This window comes from Clupea harengus, chromosome 22 (genome assembly GCF_900700415.2).
Source record: "Clupea harengus chromosome 22, Ch_v2.0.2, whole genome shotgun sequence".
Classification (NCBI taxonomy): Eukaryota; Metazoa; Chordata; class Actinopteri; order Clupeiformes; family Clupeidae; genus Clupea; species Clupea harengus.
Genome location: NC_045173.1, coordinates 8,416,360 through 8,441,235, shown reverse-complemented (window position 1 = coordinate 8,441,235; position 24,876 = coordinate 8,416,360). Strand labels below are relative to the sequence as shown.

At 47.3% G+C, this 24,876-nt stretch overlaps 1 protein-coding gene across 7 annotated transcripts in view; it reads right to left on the bottom strand.

The window, feature by feature from the left end:
• tnika (TRAF2 and NCK interacting kinase a) overlaps window positions 1-24,876 on the bottom strand; it is a 75,620-nt gene that overhangs the window by 15,938 nt on the left and 34,806 nt on the right. For 2 of the 7 annotated variants that reach the window (XM_031559691.1, XM_031559693.2), the window contains exons 3-16: window positions 24,342-24,398; window positions 22,426-22,551; window positions 16,387-16,497; window positions 16,086-16,176; window positions 14,493-14,623; window positions 13,036-13,090; window positions 11,227-11,305; window positions 10,063-10,238; window positions 8,683-8,749; window positions 8,071-8,269; window positions 6,944-7,060; window positions 5,424-5,510; window positions 3,913-4,116; window positions 2,934-3,350 (exon numbers count right to left, since the gene is read on the bottom strand). In XM_031559691.1, coding sequence (XP_031415551.1) covers window positions 2,934-3,350; window positions 3,913-4,116; window positions 5,424-5,510; window positions 6,944-7,060; window positions 8,071-8,269; window positions 8,683-8,749; window positions 10,063-10,238; window positions 11,227-11,305; window positions 13,036-13,090; window positions 14,493-14,623; window positions 16,086-16,176; window positions 16,387-16,497; window positions 22,426-22,551; window positions 24,342-24,398 — 1,917 coding nt within the window. The remainder of the gene's footprint in view (window positions 1-2,933; window positions 3,351-3,912; window positions 4,117-5,423; window positions 5,511-6,943; window positions 7,061-8,070; window positions 8,270-8,682; window positions 8,750-10,062; window positions 10,239-11,226; window positions 11,306-13,035; window positions 13,091-14,492; window positions 14,624-16,085; window positions 16,177-16,386; window positions 16,498-22,425; window positions 22,552-24,341; window positions 24,399-24,876) is intronic. The other 5 variants (XM_012837025.3, XM_031559695.2, XM_031559696.2 and 2 more) reach the window with 3 other exon arrangements.

The window sequence follows — 24,876 nt, the reverse complement described above, 5'->3', positions numbered from 1 at the left end:
AACTGGTGATAAACTCACGAGGCATCATTGGGGCATTGAAGGCTGTGACAGAATACTACCTCTGCTAATGCTTTTGATTACAGGAAGGAGTAGCCAGCATGTATTATCTATGGTAGAACACACAAGGCCTACATCTGTTATTGCATTAAGCACCTACGTATATTTCTATGGTAGAACACACACCTACATTTGTCACAGCATTAGGCACCTAGGTATGTTTCTATGGCAGGACACACACCGCTACATTTGTCACAGCATTAGGCACCTACGTATGTTTCTATGGTAGAACACAAACTGCTACATTTGTCATTGCAAATTGACAATTTGTGCAATGACTGGTTATAATCAACTGCATCTGCCCTAAAAAGAAACCTTGACAAACAATTTGTTTAGAGAAGGAGAAGAAGAAACCTGTAAGAGTTGAGAAAACTAAGAGTCTCCTGTTGCAGTGTGTACGCGTTTGGGTTTATGGTGGTATAACCACGATAAAAATGAAATTAGCTTATTGCTGTCAAAAAGCAACTACAAACATCTGATGAAACATCATTGAAATGAAATATAGAGGTCAGTGCAGAAAGCCTCTGACCCTTTAACTTACTGATAATATTATAACATTGCTATGGTGTTTTGGTATAAACACGACTACACCCAAAAGCCCAACTGCGCAAGGAGATCTTTCCTTGGAATTGAGAGTTCAGAGAAAAGGCTCAAGCAAAAAAGGATTACAATTACAATTATCAGACCCCGACCTTCACTGGAAACACAGGGAAAAACATCCACACAAGATGAGCGTGCAAGAGACATTGGTAAGAAGATGGCAGCAAGCAGGTGACTCTTCATTGGCTGACAGAGATTGAGTGCCTACAGGAACTAGGAATTTGCCAAAGCTGTTAATGACGAAGCACATAGGTAATTTGACAGCAATGGAAGCTATGCGCAGGCAATTCCCCACTTGATGCCCCAGAGAAGGATTGGGGAGAGCAAATAAGGGAGAGGCTCCACCACCAGCGGCACGTCACCCAGCTAGGGCACTGACAGAGGTTGAACTGAACCTTAGGTTTGGAGCACACGCTTGCCATCCAGTCCTGCTGGGGCCTCTGAGGTCATCTGTCCAGTGGCAAGAGCAGGGGCTGATAGGGGGGCGGGGGCTGAGAGGGGGGCAGGGCTGAGAGGGGGCGGGGGCTGATAGGGGGGTGGGGCAGGGGCTACTGCGAGTTGGGGCGGTGAGGTAAATTGGCCAATGGGGAGCTTTCGAGAGTGGCATCATGATGATAACTGGTTACGGAATTTATTTACACGCTATCGTTACACCGTTCTACTCTGATATGCTTAAGGACTACAACAAAGGCTTCTACTTGTTTCTCCAAAGAGGGATCTTCAGAGGTTATTCTAAGGTAGAGTATCCATATCTTTGCCATACGTGGGAGCCCAAACAATCCAAAGAAAATAACTGAGCAATGAACTCTCCATCAGATGGTTCTTAGCAGAACCGTTAATGTTTCTAGTGATACAAGAAAATAACCTAGGTCTATGTACAGCTGAGAGTGCTTGAGAACTTGAGAGAACTTGTAGGTGTTTAGTACAGTAATAGGCCGAGAGCCCTACTTTGAGAACCGTGTGTTCTTATGTGAAGCAAAGAAGGGCATCTTGGTTTTCAATGCCTTGTAGGCACATCTAATCTAATTTCTACAGTTTGACAGCATTACATCGGTCAATTTAGTAACTGAGTGGTCAATCATTTAACTCAACAAAATATGTTACCAAATGGCTACTCAGGCTATGCAACTACGCTCAACACCACACAGATGGTGAATTAAATAATCCAGTAGCCGATCATTCATCTGGGCCTTTATGCGAAGACAAGACATTTACAGCGTTGTACTCACTCAGTTTAGGCCACTAATCAACGTGTGCTTCTACCGTTTAATACCGTTCTAAAATAGCTTAACGTCTAGTATAACTAAGATAGGCCTTTAAGTGAGAAGGAGCATAATCTCTGTCAAACAAATGGGATAATTATGAAATAAATAATATATATATATATATATATATATATATATATATATATATATATACACACACACACGCCTAAACTAATTTGATACCATTTTGAAATAGTTACATAAACATAATGAATATAATACACTGTACAGAAAGAGCATACTAAATATGAAGTTCTACACAAGCTATTTACATTGGACAGCAGGCTTTAATGTTGCCCCATTGTCCATGTAAGAGAACTCGGGTGGGGAGAGGGACTGGGACAGGTAAGAGCTCTCAGCAGGTGACACTGAGAGGGATGAGCTGGGACTGGTTTTGGGGGAGCCTCGTGGTGAGAGCCCCATCCACTGCAGAATGCCGTGGAACTGGGTGGTGCCTGAACCTCTCCTCCTCTCCGCTCCTCTAGGGATGGAGATGAGCGCCCCCTGGCCGCTGGTAGAGCGGGAGTGCCTGAGTACCCCGCTGAAGGCCTGACTGAGGAGCCCAGAGGGAGCAGAGGAGGACAGATCTAGGGCCGGGAGGCTGGACTCCAGCTGCAAACTCATGTCCTCGTCCTCGCTGGGACTGAGTATGACCTGAGGGCACGTCGTCCACGGCTGCAAGTGCTTCTGCTGCCGGGCAGAGGGTGGAGACAGCACCTCCGGGACGCCTGCAGAGGGTTCTGAGTAAGAGCGCCTCTGTCGGGGGGTGTCCATGGGCAGACAGGGTTGTTCAGGGAAAGAAGCAGAGTGTTGGAACCTGGCATGAGCGAGGTCATTGTGGCTGACAGCCTTCCCGAGACCCTCTGTGGATGAAAACCTCCAACAGCTGTTTTCGTCATCACTACTGTCTACTTCTATTCTACGGCAGGGCGAGTGCGAGCTGGCCCGAGGCTTTTGCTTTAAGGCCCAGGACGGAGACAGCAGCAGGGCCGTCTCAGCCACGGGACTAACCGCGTTGGGGTTGGCCTGGGGTTTGGGGTGGTGGTCTGGGCTGCGTCCGCGGGGCTGCTGGCTCTGGGCCCGCTTGGCCTTTAGCTCCCTGCGCACGTGCTGGCTGATCTGCAGGGCCAGGGCGCTGTCTGGAGACAGCTGGATGTGGGGGGTTTGCCTGGGCTGGTGCTGAGACTGCTTCTGCGGCTGCTGCGGCTGCTGCTGCTGCTGCTTCTGCTGCAGCTGAGGTCTGCTGGAGAGGGGCATGTTAGCCGCGTGGGAGGGGGCGCGGCGGGCACCGAAGTTAGGCCGCGGGGCCGGGTAGTTGGGGGGAGGCTCCACCAGGTGGAAGGAGTGGTGCTGGCGGAGACCGGCGGACCGGGGGGTTTCAGCTGCTAGCTGCTTGAGGACCTGAGAGGGTGGGAGGGGGTGGGGAAGCTGGGTAAGGTTGGGTAGGTGGGTAAGGGTGGGGTAGGAGCGTCACAACACAGTTAACACATGCAAAAAGTAATGCATACAGCCACCACAAAACACAATGAATATGGCACATGTTCTGGCAGATTTACACACAGAATACACACGCGCATACAAACACAGTACTGACACTGATGAGCAAGCATGCAATGATCCGCTGACATATTTCAGTTACAAAGGCACAAACACATGCTTAGCCACACACACACACACACACACACACACACACACACACACACACACAACAAAACAAACGATTATCATGAGCTCACAAGCAAAACATGCTATGTTGACCCTGTTGGTTAAGATATCAATCACCGAACTCCACTTGGATTCAGAATCTACCAGGTGTTCTGTGCTGAGGAGAAAAAGGTGCATTTTATCAATCAGTTCCACGGAAGCTAAGGGTATTGACACGTAGGGTCTTGAAACGGGCTCCACTCTCCAGTTCCCTGTGAAGTATTCCATAAACAATACACAGCATGTGTACATTACCCGTTTGAGCCGTGCAAAGAATTGTGCCTACCTCCTTGGCCCACGCCGGCTTGTCAGCGGGGTTGACGGCATCTTTGTAGTGGTACAGCTGCTTCTTCTCGGCCGCCTGCCGCGACTCCTGCTGCTGCTGCTGCTGCTGGTGTTGAAGGGACACCAGGTAGGCCCTCTCCTGCTGGAGCTGCCGCTGGAGACGCTCGGCCTGCCTCTGTTCCTCATGCTGCTTACGCTTGTACTCCTACACACACACACACACACACACACACACACGGAAAAGAAGACAGAAGACAGTTTATGACTGAGGATCTGAAGTTTATGGTTGATGGGTAAGGCACCACATGACAGGAGCCATGCTTAAACATGCACATGCTAAAATAAATAAATAAATAAAATATTAGTGCCGTGGGTACAGGATCATGCCAAGGGGATGGTGCCAATCATCAGATGACTGCAATTACCAGCAGGACTCACACACAATCACATACAGTAACTCGCATGCCTGGCAACTTGGGCTGGCAGGTCGCGCTGACAACATTGGGCTGAGGCGGGGGGGCTTGGGGGAAGTGTGACTGAACATAAGACATGCAAAAATCTGAAAAGCCTGTCTTAGAAACACTGAAATGCACATCTTGACTATGATGTCTTGCTCATACAGCCAATTGTGAGTGTGAAATCAGTGGCCAAATGTTAATGTGCAGTGATAAGTTGGCAGGAAGGATGGCATATGGTGGACTGTCACTACCATATGGGCAGCTCTGCAGTGCTGGAGCTTGTGGCCAACAAGAGGAATGCTACAAAAGGAGAATTTCATGTCTGTCAGAGGCCCGTTTCCCCAGCTCTGCTTCGACGTTTGAGAAGGGGCTAGTCTTTGGGGAGTACGGACAGCCCTTCAGTGCCTTCTCATGGCCCCCAGAGGTTTCTGCACCCACGCCTCTCCGTGGACACTTGCCGACATCGAAACAGCATTTTAAAGGAAGTATAAAAAGACATGGTCTATTCTCTCTCTCTCTCTCTCTCTCTCTGTCACCAACACTCAGAGAACTCAGACTGTCATTTTGAGAAACGCTCCAGCGGAGGCCCTTCGAGACTTGCCAGATAGAGCAATCATCCGCACTGCTCTCGGATGGGGCGCTCTTCAGTTTAGGAAGAGCATTCAAGAAATGCACTCGGCTGTTGGGCATCAGCGGCAATGCCACCAGGCTTCGAATGATAATGTCAAAGCACATAGCCATGTCTTTGTGAACTTTCTTTGCCTGGACTTGCCATGTCCCATCACATACAGCCATGTCAATGCGTGGCTAATCGCTAATTTACTGTTTACAACTGCATGCGCTATCAGCCAGTAACAGGCACTGGATGGATCAGAGGGAGGGCTCAAGTTGATTAAGCTGCAAACACACACACACACACACACACACACACACGCATCGCACAGAATGTCACACTGGGGGATGGCGGGATGTGAAGTAAGAGGGAGCGAAAGAAAGCGGGGGAGAGGAAGGGAAGAGAAGAGTTGGAGAGGAAGGACCTTCCTCGCTCCGTTACCAGAAGGAGAGCTTGCTCCTGCAGGAGCTGCTGCTGCAGAATCTCTAGCTGCCTCTGCTCCTCCTCCAACTGCCGGCGGATGTACTCCTGCAGCCCGGCAGCGGCCAGCAGGAAAAGAGAGAGAGAGAGAAAGAAAGAAAGAAAGAAGAGAGAGAGAGAGAGAGAGAGAGAGAGAGAGAGAGAAAGAGAGACAGAGAGGGAAAAAACGAAGGAGAGAGGAAGAAACAGACAAAGAGAGAGTGATGGTCTAAATTCTACAGTGAAAGGCAGACGAGGGGAGCTGTGATCTAGTCCTGGCACAGCATGCCTTGAGGCATAACAGAGCACTGGCCTCAAACTCTTTAAAAAGGTACATTACACTTTGAAAGGGAAAGACAGAGAGATGACTATGAGAGACTGAAATGTGCTATTCACGTATCCACAGTGAGAGTGAAACACAGTCCCTGTACCTGTGAAAGCTGTAAAAAGTAATGGGAAAGTGTGAGTGAGTCTGTGTGTGTGTGAGTGAGTCTGTGTGTGTGTGTGTGTGTGTGTGTGTGTGTGTGTGTGTGTGTGTGTGTGTGTGTGTGTGACATTTTGCCTGATTGTTAAGCCATCTTCTATGATGTGTTCTCTGGAGAAATAGTCCCCATTAGCAAAGTCATTCTCATGCCGCTTGTAAAGCCATTCTTAAAGAATACATCAGGAGCACGGCAAGATAACTAACCTTACTCTAAGCGATGAAAGAACACACAAACCTATACCGTTAGAGAGGTCGAAAAAGAAAGAGGGAGCAGGAGATCTAGAGGAAGTGAGAAAGGGAGTGAGAGAGAGAGAGGGGGGGGGATAAAGAGAGAGTGAGAGCACAAAGCGTGACGCACTCAGGCGGCTGCAGGAGCAGCTAATTCATCATGGCGCCCAGTATGTCAGGAGGACCCCGGGCCCCCGCCGGGAGTCATCATAGCTGATGGTGCTCAAGCCTCTGAGGCCTCTAGACCAACCAGATGAGACCAGCCGAGAGAGAGAGAGAGAGAGAGAGAGAGACATACACCTTTACTGAGCAGAAGCCCTACTGAGAGAGAATTACACTATTTAACCACAGCAGGCTTTAATTTCTTTCTCTCTCTCTCTGCCTCTCTCTCTCTCTCTGATAGGATACTGACACTTGAGCTTTAATACGGAAATAACAGAGTTTGTGTCTGCATATGAGATTGTGTGAGTGTGTGTATTGATTTGCCATACAGGACTGTAGGTATATCATTCTATAGGCTGTGAGTGAATGTGAGTGGGTATGATGGCTGTTTACAGTAAGGTGTCTGTATGCATGTGTGAAGGGAGGCCATCTCAAAAAACTGAGCATCCCTTAAATCAGTTCAGAACAGAAAAACAACGGAATGATACATTTCAAATAACTGCTAACAAATCTATTTGTAGGTGTGAATGTGTGTGAGCAAGTATCCATGTGTGTGTGCACGTGTGTGTGTGTGAGCAAGTACCAGTGTGTGCGTGCACGTGTGTGTGTGTGTATGCGAGTACCGTACCTGCTCCCTCTCGGCCTGTCTCCTCTCCTCTTCTCGGCGCAGCTGCTCCATTTCCTCATAGCGCCGCCGCTGCTCTCTCTCCTGCTGTTTCCGGAGCTCTCGCTCACGCCGCTGTTGCTGCAGGACACACACACACACACACGTGTAAATAACACATCACATTACCTTACGTTGCATCACCTTCTCTAGCTACTCATCAGGTGCTATTGATGGCAGCATTTCAGACACACAGGCTTGCTGTCTCTCACGCACACGCACACGCACACGCACACGCACACGCACACGCACACAACTCTACTGGCATCTTCCAAATGCAGCCTGTCATCAGCCAGCTCAGGTCATGTGGAATGTCACCCTTCTCTAGCACTCACTTCCAAATAGATGTTGGGAAAGTCATGCCGCTACACAGCTCTTCAAGGCACTGCAGTAAAAGCCACCACTCTGGCTGCACGGCATCCTATATGCCTATAATTTCACTGCTGTGTTTACGTGGCCAGTTGGCTGCTAGAGCAGTCCTGAATTGACCCCTGTGCAGGCATTTTGGCACGGTGCGGCCCCAAGCTGCCAGATCTGTGTGGGAATGGAATGTCAGCTGGGAGATTTGTGGCTTTCTGTGGTAATCGGGAGTCTCTGTATTTTTAAATGTCTCTGTTTGCCAAGGCACAGGAGTATTTGTCTGCCTCTTTTCGTTTCCGAAAAAACTAAAAAAAACACACAAAGCTAGAGCAAGCTGCTGCAGGCTTAGATTGAGAACAACATCTATCAAGTATAGACAAGTTATGTTCTTTAACTTAAGTAAGGTTCAGTAAGCTCACTATAATCATGTACCTCAATAGACAACTTATGTTACTTAAGAGAAACATGTACGCATGTAAAGGCGTCCAGACATGAACAGCTACAATTAAAAACTAACATGACTGAAGAATAGCATGAGTGATGTCTCAATACCTCTGGGGAAATTTGTGTCACTGTTGTAGCTCCCACATTTTTATATATTGGTGGATTGTCTGGAGAACACAAATAGCAAACCGAACAGTCACTAGCTGTCCTCATGTCTTTATCTTCTGTGTGATCCCGACCTAAGAGGAAGGCTGGGCATCGTCATATATATACGCAGATATACACACCTCCTCCAGTCTCCTCCGCTGCTCCTTCTGCTCCTCGATGCGCTTCTGCCGCTCGGCCAGCAGTTGGCGCTTGTGCTCCTCGTTCTGCTGCTGCTCCAGCTGCTGCCGCCGCAGCGCGTCCGAGCGCTCCTTATTGGCCAGCTGCAGGCGCAGGAAGTCCCGCCTCAGGGTCGACTCGCCCGGGACGTTGATGATGGAACTGTGTGGAGATAGCAGGTGATTGATGCATGACAGCCCAATGAACCAATGCCGTTCTGTCATGTGGCTTGACACCAGGGCAGTATGTTTTGGGGAGTGTGAAAGAGGGGCTGTGAGTGACAGGCTTTCCTGCGGTGGCTCGGAATGGCACTATCCTGGGCCTCGAAAGAAAACAGTGCTCCAGGCATCTCCCTCTTAATGAACCCACTCTACTGATATCACTCTAGTTCCCTGGAGAGCCGAGGGGACTGAGGGGAACATTATCAGTGACCATTATGGAGTGACAAGCAAATTAAAGTACTCTCTCTGACACACAGACACACCACGTATATGTAAATGTATGGTGAAGCAGGTGAGCTGGAGACTGTTGCTCAGTGCTTGGCCTGTTTCTGTCACATGTTTGTTGCTCAGTACCTGGGTTCTCCCTTGTCGTGCTCCTCTTCCTCCTCCTCACTCCCGCTGTACTCGTACTCCGTCTCATCTGCAGGGGGGTGACACAGGAGACAAATGTAAATATCAAACCCTGGATTTTTCATAACGTGCACGGACCAACAGCAACCCGCTGCAGTCCCCTTGCTGTCGGGGGCATTCACAGGCCGAGTCCCACTCAGCTGCCTGTCAGGCAGAGGAATCTGCCACCACGTTCAATCTGGCTGGCTTTAGCATGCGGTAAGCCAAGTCTGGCCTGGCACATCAATGAGGCATCTAGTTGAAAATGATTTCTCGAATTAAGAGGAAAGCCCTTTCATTTCTCCACTAGGCCTATTGAGTGCAGACGGGGGCCATCTTGGACAGAGACAGGGGAATATAAAGGCAAAGACAGGGGACTAACAGATAGGGGCTTGAATGAAGACGGTAATGGCAGTCCTCCAGGAGGCTATTATGCGAGCGCTGCTCCAAACGCACATTCATCTCTCCCTCGACACTAGCAACCTCTAGTCCTAAACTGCTCAGTGCACACATTCTATACTGCCTCATCAGGGCAACCTCAAACCAGAAACATAGCACATGAAATTGCAGCTGAAAAAATGCGCATCAATCCGTCCAGTCATACATGTAAGCATCTATCCATTCGTCAAGGCACTTAACTACTGAAGTATGCCAAGGATTATGTGACCTTTGAGATGAATTTGACTCAATGCTTCTGTGGCATTCTGAATGGCATGACAATCCAGCACACAAAGCCACTTCAGAGAATCTACACTCATCTCCCCCCAACATGGCCGCCCGAGTTTAAAGAGCTCAGGAGGTAAATGACAGTGTTGCTGTTCTGGCTCTTCTCGAGCTGCCTGCCCTTTTAGTCGCTTAACCAGGCTGGAGACCAGCCAAGCCCAGTGACATTAACATGGCCATCAAAGGCAACGCTGCAGCCGCTCCCATCCAAAGCCACTGCTGCCCTCAGCTTCCCTCGCGGCGCTTTCAGTTTATGCATGCCTGCGATTCATCTACAAACCTACTTTATGATTGTCTTTTATGTCTGTAGATTTCAATGGAGTTCCAAGCACCCAGGTAGAAAATTCATCCTATTAATTACCTACTGGATTGCTGGGAGGCATGCCTGTATGTGTTTCTCATGAACGCATGTTTATACACATGCATGCATGTTTAAGATTAGGCTGTTTGTATACGCACACGCAATGTGTGCGTGTGTGTGTGTGTGTGTGTGTGTGTGTGTGTGTGCGCTTGTGAGAGCGTGATGTGTATAGTTGTATACATGTGTGTCTCTGTGTGTGAGTGTGTGTGTGTGTGTGTGTGTGTGTACACATGCGAAAATGAATATGAAGTGCGTCTGACCTCTCTCCCCCCGCTTCTTGCGGGTGCGGTCGATGTGGTCCTTGAGCTGGATACGGATGTGCCTCTCATTGGGCAGCTCCCTGATGAAGGCGTGGGTCAGCAGCTGCTCCGTGCTGGGCCGCTGGTTGTGGTTCTTCAGCAGGCAGCTCTCGATGAACTGGTGGAACTTTTTGGACCTGCACATGCGGCGTGAGAGAGAGTTGATGCATGAGACAGTGAAGCACTGGGGTGTGTGTGTGTGGGGGGGGGGGGGGGGGGGGGCAGTAGGCTGAGGAATCTCAAAGTCACCTGAGAGGATGGGAATTATGCTAACGAGAACAGGGATTTCCTTTCACTCGTGTAAAGGTCAAGTTTCCTTTCACTCGTGTAAAGGTCAAGGTTACATTAAATCAAAATCCATGCAATAAATACACGAAAACACACCTACTTTAACACTTACGATCCATATTCTTTTTCTGGGCCGCAGTATGCTAATTCATGCTCTTATCAAGGTCGCCATATGCATCTGCCTCAGTCTCTCTCTCTCTGCTCATCCCTACAGACTCCCTGGCCTGTCATTTGTTGTCTGTATCTCAAAGATCCCCTGTGTAGAGGTCTCTCTCTCTCCCTACCTCCCTCCCTCCCTTTCTCTCTCTCTCTCTCTCTGTCTCACCCTCACACCCTCTCCTCTCCCTCTCCCTCTCTCCCTCACCGTCTAACCTCTCCCCGTCTCCCTCTCTCTGTATCTCTCTCTCTGAGCTGCTCTTTCGGTCTCTTTACGCAGCACATAAAATCTGCACCCAGAGTGATTAAGCAGTGGTTCAAATTGGTAGGTGTGCCTGAGCTGTCAGCAGCGTTTTGTTCACGCCATTGGCCTTTTTATTTGTAATGAGCTGCTGTCTACTGTTTAAGAGATCATAAGAGCAGCCGGATCACTGTGGCTGGCAGGATGTCTGGCCCTTCTGTATAACAGCACGAGTATAATTCAGATGAAGATCAAAGATGACAGAGGGGCGAAAGTGAACATAAAGAGACAAGATAAAACCGAGATAACAAACAAGCTCCACTAAAAAGGCTGAGGCTTTTGAGACAGAGTCAGGTATGACTTATCAGGAATGGGGAGTGAATGGGGAGTGACTGGGAAACCTTCAGCAGTGGAAGCTGGGAGACTGGGAGGCCACTCACCACTTCTTGGACTTGAGCCGGGGAGCGGGGTTCCTGGGGATGAGGAAGAGGGCTCGCATCGGATGCATGTCACACAGCGCTGAGAGAGAAAGACAGACAGACAGAGAGATGGGGAGAGAGAGAGAGAGAGAGATCATTGACATGAGGCAGACAGATTACTGCTAGAAGGTGTGCTCCACAGTAAAAGGACAAACACATGAAGGTAGAAGCCAATATTGATTTAGCCAGCTAAAATAGCTTAAGTGCTGCACCCCCCCCCCCCCCCAACCCAACCACCACCGCCCAACAAAGACATGCCAACACACACACACTACAGAGAAGACCTTTAGGGCTACGTAGTGCCTTCTGTAATAAATATTGCATATGGCGACCTAGATATTTCAGATCAATTTCTAATGGTTTGTGAAGACATTAAGTATAAAAGGTCGAGTGTCGGTTCCTGCAGTCTCTGTGTGTTCGTGACAGCATCCATTAAAAAAGAGCCATAATGGAATGGGAAATAAAACTGTGCTTTGATGCAGTGGGCTGTGTAAACCTGAACCTGTAAGACCTGAACTCCTCCTCAGACTTCACCCCCTGGGCAAGAGTTAGATGGAAACCTTCAGCAGTGCATCACGTGGCATTCAATTTAATTACCTGATAAACTGGTAGGAGCACGTCAACAAGGAGCACACGTCCCTACAGTTCTATAGAACATGTGAATCATCATTGCTGTCGAATTAGTTTTTTCTTCTGAGACTCTGGTTGCCTTTAGACACTGTATATTATGTCGCCAATCAAAGCCCATCTTTGGGCACCACCTCTACCAAGCTTGCGTGTACACTGATCATGGTGTCTCTGTGCAAGCAATGGCTTCTGTGTGCAGGTGTCTGCCTGTGGGCCTGTGTTGTGGTGCACATTCAATTCAACTTGCCAACCAGCTCTATTTTTCACCAACAGCAAGCAAATAAAGACAGAAATACACAGCTTAAATGCCAAACACGACATCTCTCAGTCTGTCTCAGTCGCTTCCCACAAATGCATTTCAACAGTAACAGATCAAACAAGATGCACGGCAGCAAACATTCCTATAGCCATCCTGCTAATCTCTAGTGTTAAATAACTACTGCGGTATCAACAACCAAAAGAGCCAGGATAGGAAGACTCTGACTCACTCTCACACACACACACACACACACACACACACACACACACACACACACACACACACACACACACACACACACACACACACACACACACACACACACACACACACACACACACACACACACACACACACACACACACACAACACACACACACACACACAAACAAAACCTAAAACCTTGATACCAACTCTAATTCTACACCCACACATAGTGTGCAAGTGTACCAGATTGGAGGAATGAGATATGATCCCTGACCTTGAAGTCAGGAGATTTAGGATGAAACAGTCCACATCGCTCTGCCCAGCTGTCCTATCCCACTAACCCACCGGAGCCACACAGAGCAGAGATGACTAAGGACTAAGATACCCAATCCTCAGCTGTCTCTCTCTAGCATGACATGACACTCCCGCGAAAACAGCTGCTGCTCCCTGACTGCTGTTGTGTTTGTGTGTGTGTGTGTGTGCACACGCATGTGTGTGTGTTTGAAATATCAGTGAACGCATAAGTGTGTGGGGGTGTGAATGTGTGAGTAGCTGCCATCTGTGAAAAGCCTCCCATGCTGACTGACTCAAACCCCTCTTGCCTCCCCGGCGGTTGAGCCCCAAAGGCTGACGCTATGCCCTGGTGCTGGGCTGCAGGAGACCGCGCTGTGACTTACGTGGGGCTCCCTCTGCCATCTCGATAGCGGTGATTCCCAACGACCACAGGTCACTCTGCAGAGAGATTTACAGGAAAGAGAGAGGAACGTGAGCGTCACAGCAATGGCAATGACAATGACAGAGAGGAAACAGTGACGACTTCACAGAGCAAGAGAAGTGAGCGAGACAGTAACACGGTCACAAAAGAGACAGAATAATACAGTCGACACAATGAACACTTTTAACTGTGGGGCCTAAGCACTGGTGTTCGACTCTCTGAGAACCTGGGTAATCTCCCCATTGAGAAAGCCAAAGTGCCGTAGCAGACTCAGAGTCAAGAGGTTGAAGTTAAACACACTCTCTGCAGTTTTCCTGCCCATCATACTTTTATGCTTCGAGATAGTGAAAGTACAAACACTGTGTGAACAAGTTCTCAAACAAAACAATTCAACCCCAGGCTAATTCCCCAGAGAAAGGTGGCATACAACAACAACAACATCTCTCAACACCTTCCATCCAGGAACATGCCTGCCTACTTCTTTGGAAAGGGCCTGGAGCAAAATGTTGTTACAGAAATGCTATCAATCTCGGAGGATTAGCTTCGAATGATTCCTTCCTTGTGACTCGCGTTACAGTGGTAGCAATCCCTCCCAGATCTCTCCCCCCACCCCCACTACTAAAAAAGCCAGATCCACTGCAGCGTCAGTTGCTGTCTGGAAAATGACACTACAGTGTTTTCAGCAGCAGACTACAGATTTCTGAGGAGGTCATTAAAAAAAATTACTCCACCAGGGAGTTCTATGACAACACATATCCCAAAGTGCACTGGGGTGGTGTTTTTAGGGCAAGTGTATCTGCTTCTGCAGGGAAAGTCACATCCACAGAAAAACTCAGTGACATCCTAAACAGCAATAAAAGCACTCGCCATTTTCTTCTAGTCCCACTTGAACTCAGATAGAATATGAATATTTTAGCAGGTTAGATGTGGGGGGTGGGGTGGGTTGTGAATGAGTATGAGCAGATCCTTATAGGAGGAAGAGAGAGACAAAGAGAGAATAGAAATAATATCCTCCCTATTAATTAAGACAGAAAAAAAACACATGGAGATTTAATGTGCATTGTAAATCTGAGGGAGCTCTTGTAACATCTATCTTGTACTATCTTCTGAACCCAAAAGGTTTGTGAAATGTTTAAAGACTATGTGTCAGTGAAAGAGAAAAAGAGGGTAAAAAGGCAGGCATAAGAGAGGGAGAGAAAGAGAGGGAGAAAAAGAGAAGGGGGGAGAGAGGGAGAGAAAGAGAAGGGAGGAGAGAGGGGGCAGAGAGGTTGAACACTCCTTTATTAAACCAATGTTCAAAACTTAACATTACTGCAAACCTATGAGATCCACATATCTTACATCCTCAGATTAAAAACAGCAAGACAGTCCACTTCCCCTAATTTCCAAAGCAGAGATTCAAGAGCTCCAAAAGCCCACCTTGAAGTCGTATGTAGCATCCGGGTTCTCGTCACAGGCGATGACTTCAGGAGCCATCCAGTAAGGCGTGCCAATGAACGTGTTCCTTCGGCCAACCGTGCGGTCCAGCTGAGCGCTCACGCCAAAGTCCACTGGGTACCACAACAAAGAACACCACAAACACTTAGTTTCATTTCTTACAATTCACACAGAACATTAGCAAAACACAACTACAATACACAGTGATAATGGTTTATGCCAATTATTTCCCATGTTGTGCTACTGCGAGCTCAGACAGCATAGTGTCTAAGCAGACAACCAGCCGAGTACAGCTGTTTGGCAGTGGTGACCTTTAGTTGTGAACACATCAATATCATTCCTTTCCACTCCAGCCTTTCACTGCAACTAATCTTGGTGAAGGCTCATTAGTTGAGCAAAAGCGGTACCATCACCAAGGTAATTTCACTTACAGCCTGGGAAGGGCCCCTGCCGTAACCCCCGGTCTCATGCATAAAAGCTATGAGACAGTCTGTTTGGGGCAACAGCTGTCCTAAGAGATTGTATGGGGCGAGCTTTCATTCTTCAGAGGCCACAGGGCAAGCTGCCTTGGGTGTAGCTGGGGGGGGGGTGGGGTTGGTTGGGTGTGAAGGCAGCACAGGCTGCTCATTACCGTTGGGGTGAACCGAGTTTACAGGGAGCCGCCGCGCAACAGCAACCATGCAGACAGCCCGGTCATCTCAACAGGGACTGCGACATCACGCAACTACCGCTGTCAGCTGCATATAGATTTGAATGTCTGTCAATTAGGAGGGATGAGGGGAAGGTGGGGGGCGGGGGGCGGGGGGGTGAGTAAGCCCTTTGCGGATGTACAACACAAATTCTTTACAACTTCCACCTGTCAGTCATTGCGTTGACTTGTACACTGTGATGTAATGAGTGTCTCTAGTGTGTGTGTGGATCTGCCTGGTACAGAGATGAAGGGAGGCCTTAAGGATACTTGCAGGACGATTGCGGTGATGCTATGATGGATCTTTTTAGAAGGAGGGAGAGCACACCGAGATACATAATGAGATTATACAAATCAGCTACGTGAAATGCTGACAGGGACAACTGTTTAAAAAAAAAAAAAAATGTAAATCCTTCTCACAGAATGGCGACACTCTGATGAACACGTCACGCAAGGCTCCAAGTACAAATCTCCTCCCGATCCCCTCCTCACGCCAACATATGAAACCATTACTGTACTTACACCGCGTCAAGCATTAAAAGCTAATCAATTATTTACCTTGACACTGGCAAATTGATTTAGCTTGAATGTACTCCAGCTCAGTCGATTGGCGCTCCCTGAGCTGGGTCTTAAAGGGAGTGGGTTTTATGAACAGGATTCTGTGAGGGGTGGTTTAAGGTAACATATCAGAAAAAGAAAAAAAAGAGAAAAAAAAAAAAATCACTCCGGCATAAAACATAAAAAAAGAAAAAAAAAGCTTTCAGCCTTTGACTCTTTCCTTGGGCTATAGGAGAGAGCTGAAGCCGAGAGCAGGATGGCGGGGGCATTCGACTGAAGATGTGTAGGGTCTCATCCATGCTGTTATGGGGCGAATGCATAGTGCTCACCAAGCTTGACCTCTGCATTCTCAGTCAGTAGAACGTTCTGGCCCTTGATGTCTCGGTGGATGACTTTGTGCTGGTGGAGGTGCGCGAGGCCCTGTAGAACAGGGGGTGGGGTGGGGTGGTGGGCAGAGGAGAGAACTCATTCAATTACGGCACAAGAGGAGACTGGACAGAAAGAGACAGAGACAGAGACAGAGACAGAGACAGATCTTGTGAATCACTACTACAGAGACAGACAGACAGTTGGAGCAGAAGAGAGAGGAAGAGAAAGGGAGAGTAAACAAACACAGAGAGAAAGACATACCCTCAGGATTTCTCTGCAGATGTAGGCTGTCCACTCTTCTTTCAGGGTGTTACCTTTGGTGTTCTTAATAAGGTCCGTCACCGAGCCCGCCCCACAGAACTCCATCACCAGCTGCACAACACAGGCAGAGCTCAATATTTGTGTGTGTGTGTGTGTGTGTGTGTGTGTGTGTGTGTGTGTGTGTGTGTGTGTGTGTGTGTGTGTGTGTGGTGTGTCTCAGACGTGCAATCACACAAATTCCTGGGCTTTCCACATTGTCCTGGTCCAAGTACAAATCTAAATCTGTTCCGTTTTCCTAGTTATTAAAGAAATTCTGATTCACTCACACAGCATGGTTCTGAGCAAACACAATAAGGTAACCCAACCAACTCCACAAAAACACCAACAGCAAAAAAACACTAGGAACAAGTGGCAAACAAAGATAGAGTGCTTTATTCACACAGAAGTAGGAGGACTCGAATGGGAGCATTAATCTCACGGTTGAGCACGGCCACTGCTGCAAGATGTCTGCATGAAGGCAGGCAGATGAATATGAACGAGCCGACCGAGGGAGAGCACAACACAGTCGGAGATCAAAACCTGCTCATCAACATCTGGGCAAAGCAATCATTCATAGCATGCAACTGTGTGTCTTTCCCCTTTGTTTTCTTTGCCTAATTCTGATCTGTCTGCATGTCGGCACTTGTCACCGACCGAAACGGGCAACATAGTTTCGACAAGATCAAAAATGACTGACTGGAGTTCATGTCAGGCCACTGAGCCCAACATAGTTTTGACAAGATAAAAAAATTACTGACTGGAGTTCATGTCAGGCCACGGAGGCCTGTTGTTTTATCGCCGTTTCGAAATGTGTGTAAGTAGAGCTCTGTATTTCTCAATGGACTGAAGATCCAGACGTACACTGCAGCTCAGCAGGTAAGAGAGCATTTGAAAAAGCCCATTACGGCTGCTGGATAGTCTGCCAGATTGCTGTGAGAGATGCAACGTTGAAACAGCAGCGTGACATTTCCAAAGCGCGCCCTCATTTGTGTCGATTTCCCCTTTGAAGAAACTTCAAATAGGGGGAAAAAAGACTTCAATGGAAATGATTATACAGTCATTTGCCTGCTATTTATTAAAAAAATATTCACTAAATCACAGAGGCTTTTAAAGAATACCTACCCATGAAAAAAGGAGAACTGCCATTATCAAACATGATTTGAAACAGCACAGTGATACATTTAGATTGCATTAAAAGGGAAGTGGCGGGGAGGCGTGAGTCAGCTAATCTGGCCTCATTCATCTCCCCTGGTTTGTTTTTCTTTGTGGAGGTGGCAAACCTTTATAAAGGCAAAACGACACCAGGCTCCGGTGAAAAGGGCAACTGCCAGGCCCTCTCAGTACCACTCGTCTGACACCTCCCCTCCAGCCGTGACGAGCAGAGACCCCAGCCCCCAACCAGCCAGCCAGCCTGGCTCGCTACAGGGAAGTCATGCTCACAGACACACACACTTAAATAGCTTACAATGGGCTAGTGCATCTTCAGAAAAATAAAATAAAAAAAAAATACACCGCAAGAGCAGAGGATAGTGACAATAACCTGAAACAAGACTTGTGATAACTGTGCATGGGCTTAGGACACCAAAACCACAGTACACTCCAGCAGGCTTTTATATCCGCTCCACGCCCCGCTTCGGCTGTCCGTCCATCTCCCTGGCCCTCAGAGCCAGGCTGCCACTGGAGTTTCTCCTCCAACCGCTACCTCGACGAGAGCCCAAACTGTGACAGGAGGAGGCCAGGGTTGGTTTGGGTGGCGTGTGCAGCCAGCTCGGAGCAGTGTCCCCCCCACTCTGAGAAGAGCCCTCGGCTGAACACGCCGCATGAATTAAATGCATTATTCAAGCGGCTTCACTGTGCCTTTGGAAGGAGCAGATCTGCAGTTCTCGAATCAATTTGTGGGCAGATATCCAGCCTGAATGGAAATGCTTGGAATCCTAAAATCCAGATGCATGTCACAAACACCACATATCACTATGTCAAAGAACATTAGCATTACACTGGCACCCAGCGTATAAGAAAGGCTAGCAGCGGTTTGGAAAAAGTGAATGATACCCTTTGGTACTGTGTATGTATAAAATGCTAAAAAATAGCTGGACGGCAGGAAGAGAAATTGACTGGTGCCTTTTGTCGGGGTTGTCTGATTCGGTCTGACTCATTCCCAAGCAGTTAGGCAGCTCACAGCCTCCAAGTTTCTGCTCCAGCTAATTTATAAAGCATTCAGACACCCAGAGTTTACGACCGCAACCAAGACTCCCTTGGCTAAATTAAGCACTTCCTCTCTCGGAGCATGCAGATATCAATAGACAAAGAAAGGTTATTGTGTCTCTCCAGACTTCTTCTTTCTGATTGCTGCTCCTTGCTGGCTGATTTGTTTCCCTTTGTCTGTGTCCATGAAATGGGAACTGTGAGATCATTTCAGGTTGTGGAAGACAGAGCTCGCCTGGCCAGCTCAAGTGTGCCTCAGACTGGGGCTATTTCTGGGAGGCTGACTAAGGTTTTCAGACACCGCCATGATCAATGACGTTGTACAGTGGGCTAAAAGGTGTACATCGCCTCGTGTGGGTATAAAGTTACTCTCAGACAGCGACAGGCCAACGAGAGCACGTGTGTAGTTGTGTCACCTTTTATGAATCTGGCTGCACATCAAGGTCTCTATATACCTCATGAGGCACTGAACCCCCCCCCTTTCATCTTTACACTCACCTCCACCACTTCCTGGTGACGCCACCACACACACACACAGCTGATCACATGGGGCGACAGTGGTACAGGAGGTAGAGAAGTCGTTTAGTAATCAGATGGTTGCTAGTTCGATTCCCTGTCGAAGCGTCCTTGAGCAAGACACTGAACCCCTAATTGCTCCTGATGTGCAGTGTGCCATCTGTGTAAATGTAAAATGTGTATACATCCTTGTAAGTCGCTTTGGATAAACGTGTCTGCTAAATGACTAAATGTAAATGTAATCACCTTTCCCACAGCACAGCCAAACCGCTACGATTCAAGAGTCATGTGACATTAGCCTTGTGGAAAACAAATTTCGTGCTGGAGTCAATCCAATATTGGGTGCGAGTAAAAAAATAATAAAAAATAAACAGTTATGCAGCAGGCCAGAGGTTTTGTTTAAGTGAGGTGCCACAGTTTTCAGTGCAGCGAGTGCAGTGAAGGTGCTCATGTACACAGGTCTATGCTCATAGGCAGCTCATGTACCCAGGCAGCTCTATGACTGCCTTCATCTGCTACCTCAGTGTGGCAATTCAGATGAGGGGATAAATACAAAAGGTAAGGGGGAAGAGAATAAGTGCTGGGACAGCCCAGTCGCAGCCCAGACTGGGTGGCCCATGAGGCGGGCAGAATGTCACCCGTCAGTTGAAAGGTCTCTGATCCATCCATCAGAGTGCAAAGAGGCAGATCTTTAAATGAACTGGATTTTCCTCTCCTGCCTGAACTTTACAGGAGCGACCCCCTCTCCCTCACACACATACTCCATGTTTCGCTATCGGGCGACCGCTTCCACCACTGATAAAGCAAACACAATTACCCCGTCACGGCTGAAGGGGGAGAGGGAGGGAGAGAGGGAGGATGACATGACCCCTCCAGATAGTGGACACTCTGTGAGGCACTCTCTCTTGGCTCCTCGGCCGGAGTGATCTTAGAATCAATACCCCGCACACGCAGAACGCCACTGCCCAGGCGTGCGCATACACACACACACACACACACACACACACCTTGTTCCCCACCCACACATCTCCGTCGCTCTCTTTCATTCTACCCTCCTCCATCCTCTCTGCCTGTCCACTGTGCCGCAGGGAGAGCCAGTGAGGCGTCTACTTCAGCGGCTCTCAGTCCATTACAGCCCTACTTGGCCTATGGCTGCAGACTGGAGTCGCCCACTCACGCTATGCATTACCAGAGCACACACAGAACACACACACACATAAATGCATACTGTGGAACAAACACACACACACCACACATATACGTATATATACACCCACTCCAAAGGTAGTGGCAAAATGTGAAACGTATTGGCTCACACTCAAAACAGTGTTAATTTTGGCAGCTATTTTAGATTTAGTTTTAGTCTTAGTCTTTAGACGAAAATGCATATTAGTTTTAGTCACTTTTAGTCATTTTTATCCTCCTTAGTTTTAGTCTAGTTTTCGTCGACGAAAACTCAGAACATTTTAGTCTAGTTTTAGTCGACGAAGTCTCATTACATTTTAGTCTAGTTTTAGTCACATTTAAAAGTCCATCTTATAGCCACATTAAACTCCTTTCCTTCCCTTCTCAGGCCCGGGAACCGCTTGTGTGTTGTGTCTACAACTGCATAATAGTCAAGCTTGCAGTACTTAAACTGTGGATGCAATTAGTCTCTAAGATACAGATCTCCTAGTATATGCCTACAGCTGAATTCCAATGAATTCATTGTAAATAATAATTTTGAGGGCAATACTTAATTAACAGTATTATCATTAAAATATAAGAGAATATCAAGTCTAGATTTTGAAGATTCAAATGATGTGATAACACAATACAACTACTATGCCTACCTGGCCTTAGTTAAATCAACCACATATCCTCCATATGAATTGCTGTGCAATCTGATAACCAACATATTTAGCTAGACGGATAGTTTGAGAGTTGAAAGTAGTCCCAATGATAATAACAATTGCGTAAATAGACAAGGATATGTAAACCAATCACATATTAATTTATTTTTTCTTGATTAATGTCATGCGTGGCCTGTTCTATAGTCCATTCTGCAATGCGTTTAATAGCTAGTTATCGATAGCTAGTATAACTTAGCTAGCTTTCGATAGCTAGTATAACTTAGCTATGCTACCTCATAGTTAGCTAACGTTAGCTAGCTAAAAGTTTTGGAACTCATTTGCCAAGCCAAACGGGAGGTTTTAATCGAAAATGACTAGCTAGTTATCAAAGCTGACACAACCTATACACTCGACTGCCCCTTTGAAGTTAACTTAACGTTGGCTAATATATTCTAATAACTAGTTAACATTAGCTAATTATCATTGACAGTTACTAGCTAATTTACCTTGGCATAAATGGCAGGGTTGTCTTGTGCGCTTTCAGGTGCCTCTTGTTGTGTTCTTCCCAACTATTTTGAAGCCACAAGGTTTCTCTCCGGTTATTGCGGTGCATTGTGTTTTATTTTCTGTCAAGTTATAATTAAAGACTGTCCAGATATCTATTCTTATTTTTCTTCCAGTACCGAGTGCTTGAACTTCAGCCATCATAACGTTTGTTAGGGCGTCACTTGCATGTCCGGGCAGCTCAGGGATTGGAGAAGGGATAGATACAGGACCGGGCAACATTCAACCAATGATGTGCATACAAGTTTAGAAAAAAAAAAAATTGTGGCTTAGTCAACCACCACCATTTTCGTCTCGTCTCGTCTCGTCAACGAAAGTTCAAATAGATTTAGTCATAGTTTTTATTTATAAAGATCCATTTTCGTCACGTCTTAGTCTCGTTTTAGTCACGGGAAAAAGGTCGTTAACGAATACTTTTCGTCATAGTTTTCGTCAACGAAATTAACACTGACTCAAAACTGCAGAATAAGCGCCCCCTGTAACATGCTCTCAATCACTTTTCATTAATGTAGCAGAGCGTTTCCGGGCCCACTGGAGAACCCTCCACAGAGGCACTGAGAGCCTTCGTTCTCAACAGCGCAAAGAAGGCAGCTAAAAGCCTCCCTTTCTAAATCTGTATCCAAAGGGTAATTAAGTGCCTGTGCATGACTCCGCACCAGAACAGGCCACTAATGACTGGGGAGATCCCAGGAGATCTTCTATTAAGGTATACAAGAAGCAGTAAGACCTGCAAACCGACAGCACTGAAAGAACAGACAAAGGCTGCCATCTCTGATGATTACAAATCTCTGCTGAGGCCAAGTGTTGGTTCTAAGGATCCCAATGCCATGTATAAATTGAGTCCTGACTTGACCAGAACTCGCACACAAACACACACACTTACCCAAAGCTGGTCATCTATGCCTGGTGGGTTCTTCTTGATGAAGGCACCATAGTAGGTGGCGATGTTACGGTGGTGGGAGTACTTCTTCAGCATGTTGATCTCCGCCTTGATCTCCTCCTCTTCATCCTGCAAAAGTTGCATCCATTACCACTGATGTGTAGGATATCAGATAATCACTTAACATTTATCATCATCATCATCTGATGTTACATATATGTACCTTATTCTATGTAACGCCTAGCCCACTACATGACCTAACTACAGCTCTTTATGAATAACGTCGCTCTACGTTCATCAATCTATGTTCTCAGCTCAAGGGAGTAAGCCTGTGCTGGACAGCCATGCCGCCAGGAAGATGAGGTCAGGCCAGAGGTCTCAAAGCCATTATACCCCACTCTGGAGTGCACCTCTGGGGCAACTAATAGCCCCCATGAGAGACATTCCCAACCTTGACTGCACTGGACACACAGTAGTAATGTACTGCATTTAAAAATAATGGTCTCCCCCCCATCTATCCCAACTACTTTCTTCTACCCTCCACCTTCTTAGCCCATTCCTTTGCTTCCCTGTGGACGAACAATGAGGATGAGGGCCTTTAAATACACTGAAGAGTCCAAAGTTCAACACAAAAAAAACATTGATCTGTGGTTTCCAGTTCAAAAGGCTATGCTGTAGCTAGATCAACAGGTAAGAGAGAAGTACTGTTAGATATGAAACGCTTTCATTGACTTTGGGCCATCATGTAGAGGGTAGAAATCATGCAGAGCATCCAAAGCAGAAGGCCCTGACTCAGTGCAGACTCCTTCAGCAGGACTGCGGGTCATCCATCTGCCTGACTCAGGGCTCGCTCCACCGGGTGGCTCTGTCTGCTGTGGTCTGACTGCACAGGCTGTCGGCCCTCCCCGAGGGCAAAGATGGATGCCTCCGGGACATGGCAGGCGGCGGCAGACTGAAGGGTCTAGCAGGATTAGGGAGGAGCGGGAGGACAGGATCGATCCCTTCCGTCCCCCACTGTGCCTCTCTCTCTCTCTCTCCGTCTCCCTCCCTCTCTACACTGCGGCGCCTCATGGGTAATCCTCACAAGGGACTAAACGCCTCACTAGGACAAAGCCCCCACACTGCAGCCAGCGCCCAGCTCTCGGAGACGGAGACGGACACTGCTGCCGCCCATTAAACTGCCATTAGAACTGAAGCTTGAACTGTCATTTAGATTGAAGTCATTTCACAGGGATGTGTTGGGGGATATACACAGAGAGAAGCAGCATGTTTCTGAGAGGGAGATAATGGTGGTGGCTGGGCTTTGCCAATATTATCTAAAAAGCAACAGCGTGAGGCAAGCGCTGTGACTCAGAAAGGAAAGCGTTTGTTTCTATACAAGTCACACTGAGATTGGCAATATTATTATTAATATAATTAATGTTATCAAAGCGGCAGGCATCCGCAGGCTAGTTTCATGGCTGCGTGGGTGAGATGAATGTTTGGCCTCATCACAGGCAGACTCATGGTGGCACGGCCCAGGAGGGGCCTGAAATATTCATCTGAGGTGCGACACAACACAAAGCTGTGAGCCCTCCCAACCCTGCCTGTGGAATGACCAATACAATAGTTGAGACAGAGAGAGAGATGAAAAGAGATAGAGAGATAGATAGAGAGAGATAGATAGATAGATAGATAGATAGATAGATAGATAGATTGAGATACAGACAGGAGAGAGACAGATCAAAAGAGAGTGAAAAATAAATAGAGAGACGGAGCGAGAAAAATAAAGAGAAATAGATAGAAAGAGAGGGGGTACAGAAGGAGAGAGATGTTGACAGGAAGATAGAGAGAAAGATGAAATGATGGATTGAGTCCTTAGATAAAGGAATGATCGATGAGTGATTGCAGGACAGTTTTGGAAAACAATGCAGACTCACTCCTGTGACATCCATGACCTTGATGGCTGCCAGCTGTCCCGTCTTGACATGACGACCCTGCAAAAAAAAAAAAAAAAAAATTAAATTGTTGTCACTGTTCACAAAACGCAGCAGAACAAAACCTCAATGGACTGTGACCCATGGGCAAATCTGTCAGTTTTATTTTTATTCCCCATGTCAACCTGAGTGTGATAAGCCACTTCTGTAGAATTCAGTCTGTCAATGAGCTATGTGTGAGTCTTGTGCCAATTTCTCCCACTCAGGTAAATAGATGTTAAAGTGAAGGCATTTAAAGCTGAACCTGATAGGGCAGTCTTTCTTAATCTTTTCATCTCATTCACACACATTCCCACACACTCCCAAGCACCCACACAAACACGGCCAATTCTGAGGAATTCTGTTGATCTGTTAGTCCTAAACACTCCGCTTCACCGGAAATTTACTCATTCAGAAGCAAAGACACCTTTGAGGAAAAAAACACCTGTGTAAAAAAAAAAAAAAAAAAAAAACACAAACTATGTTGACTGTTTCTGTC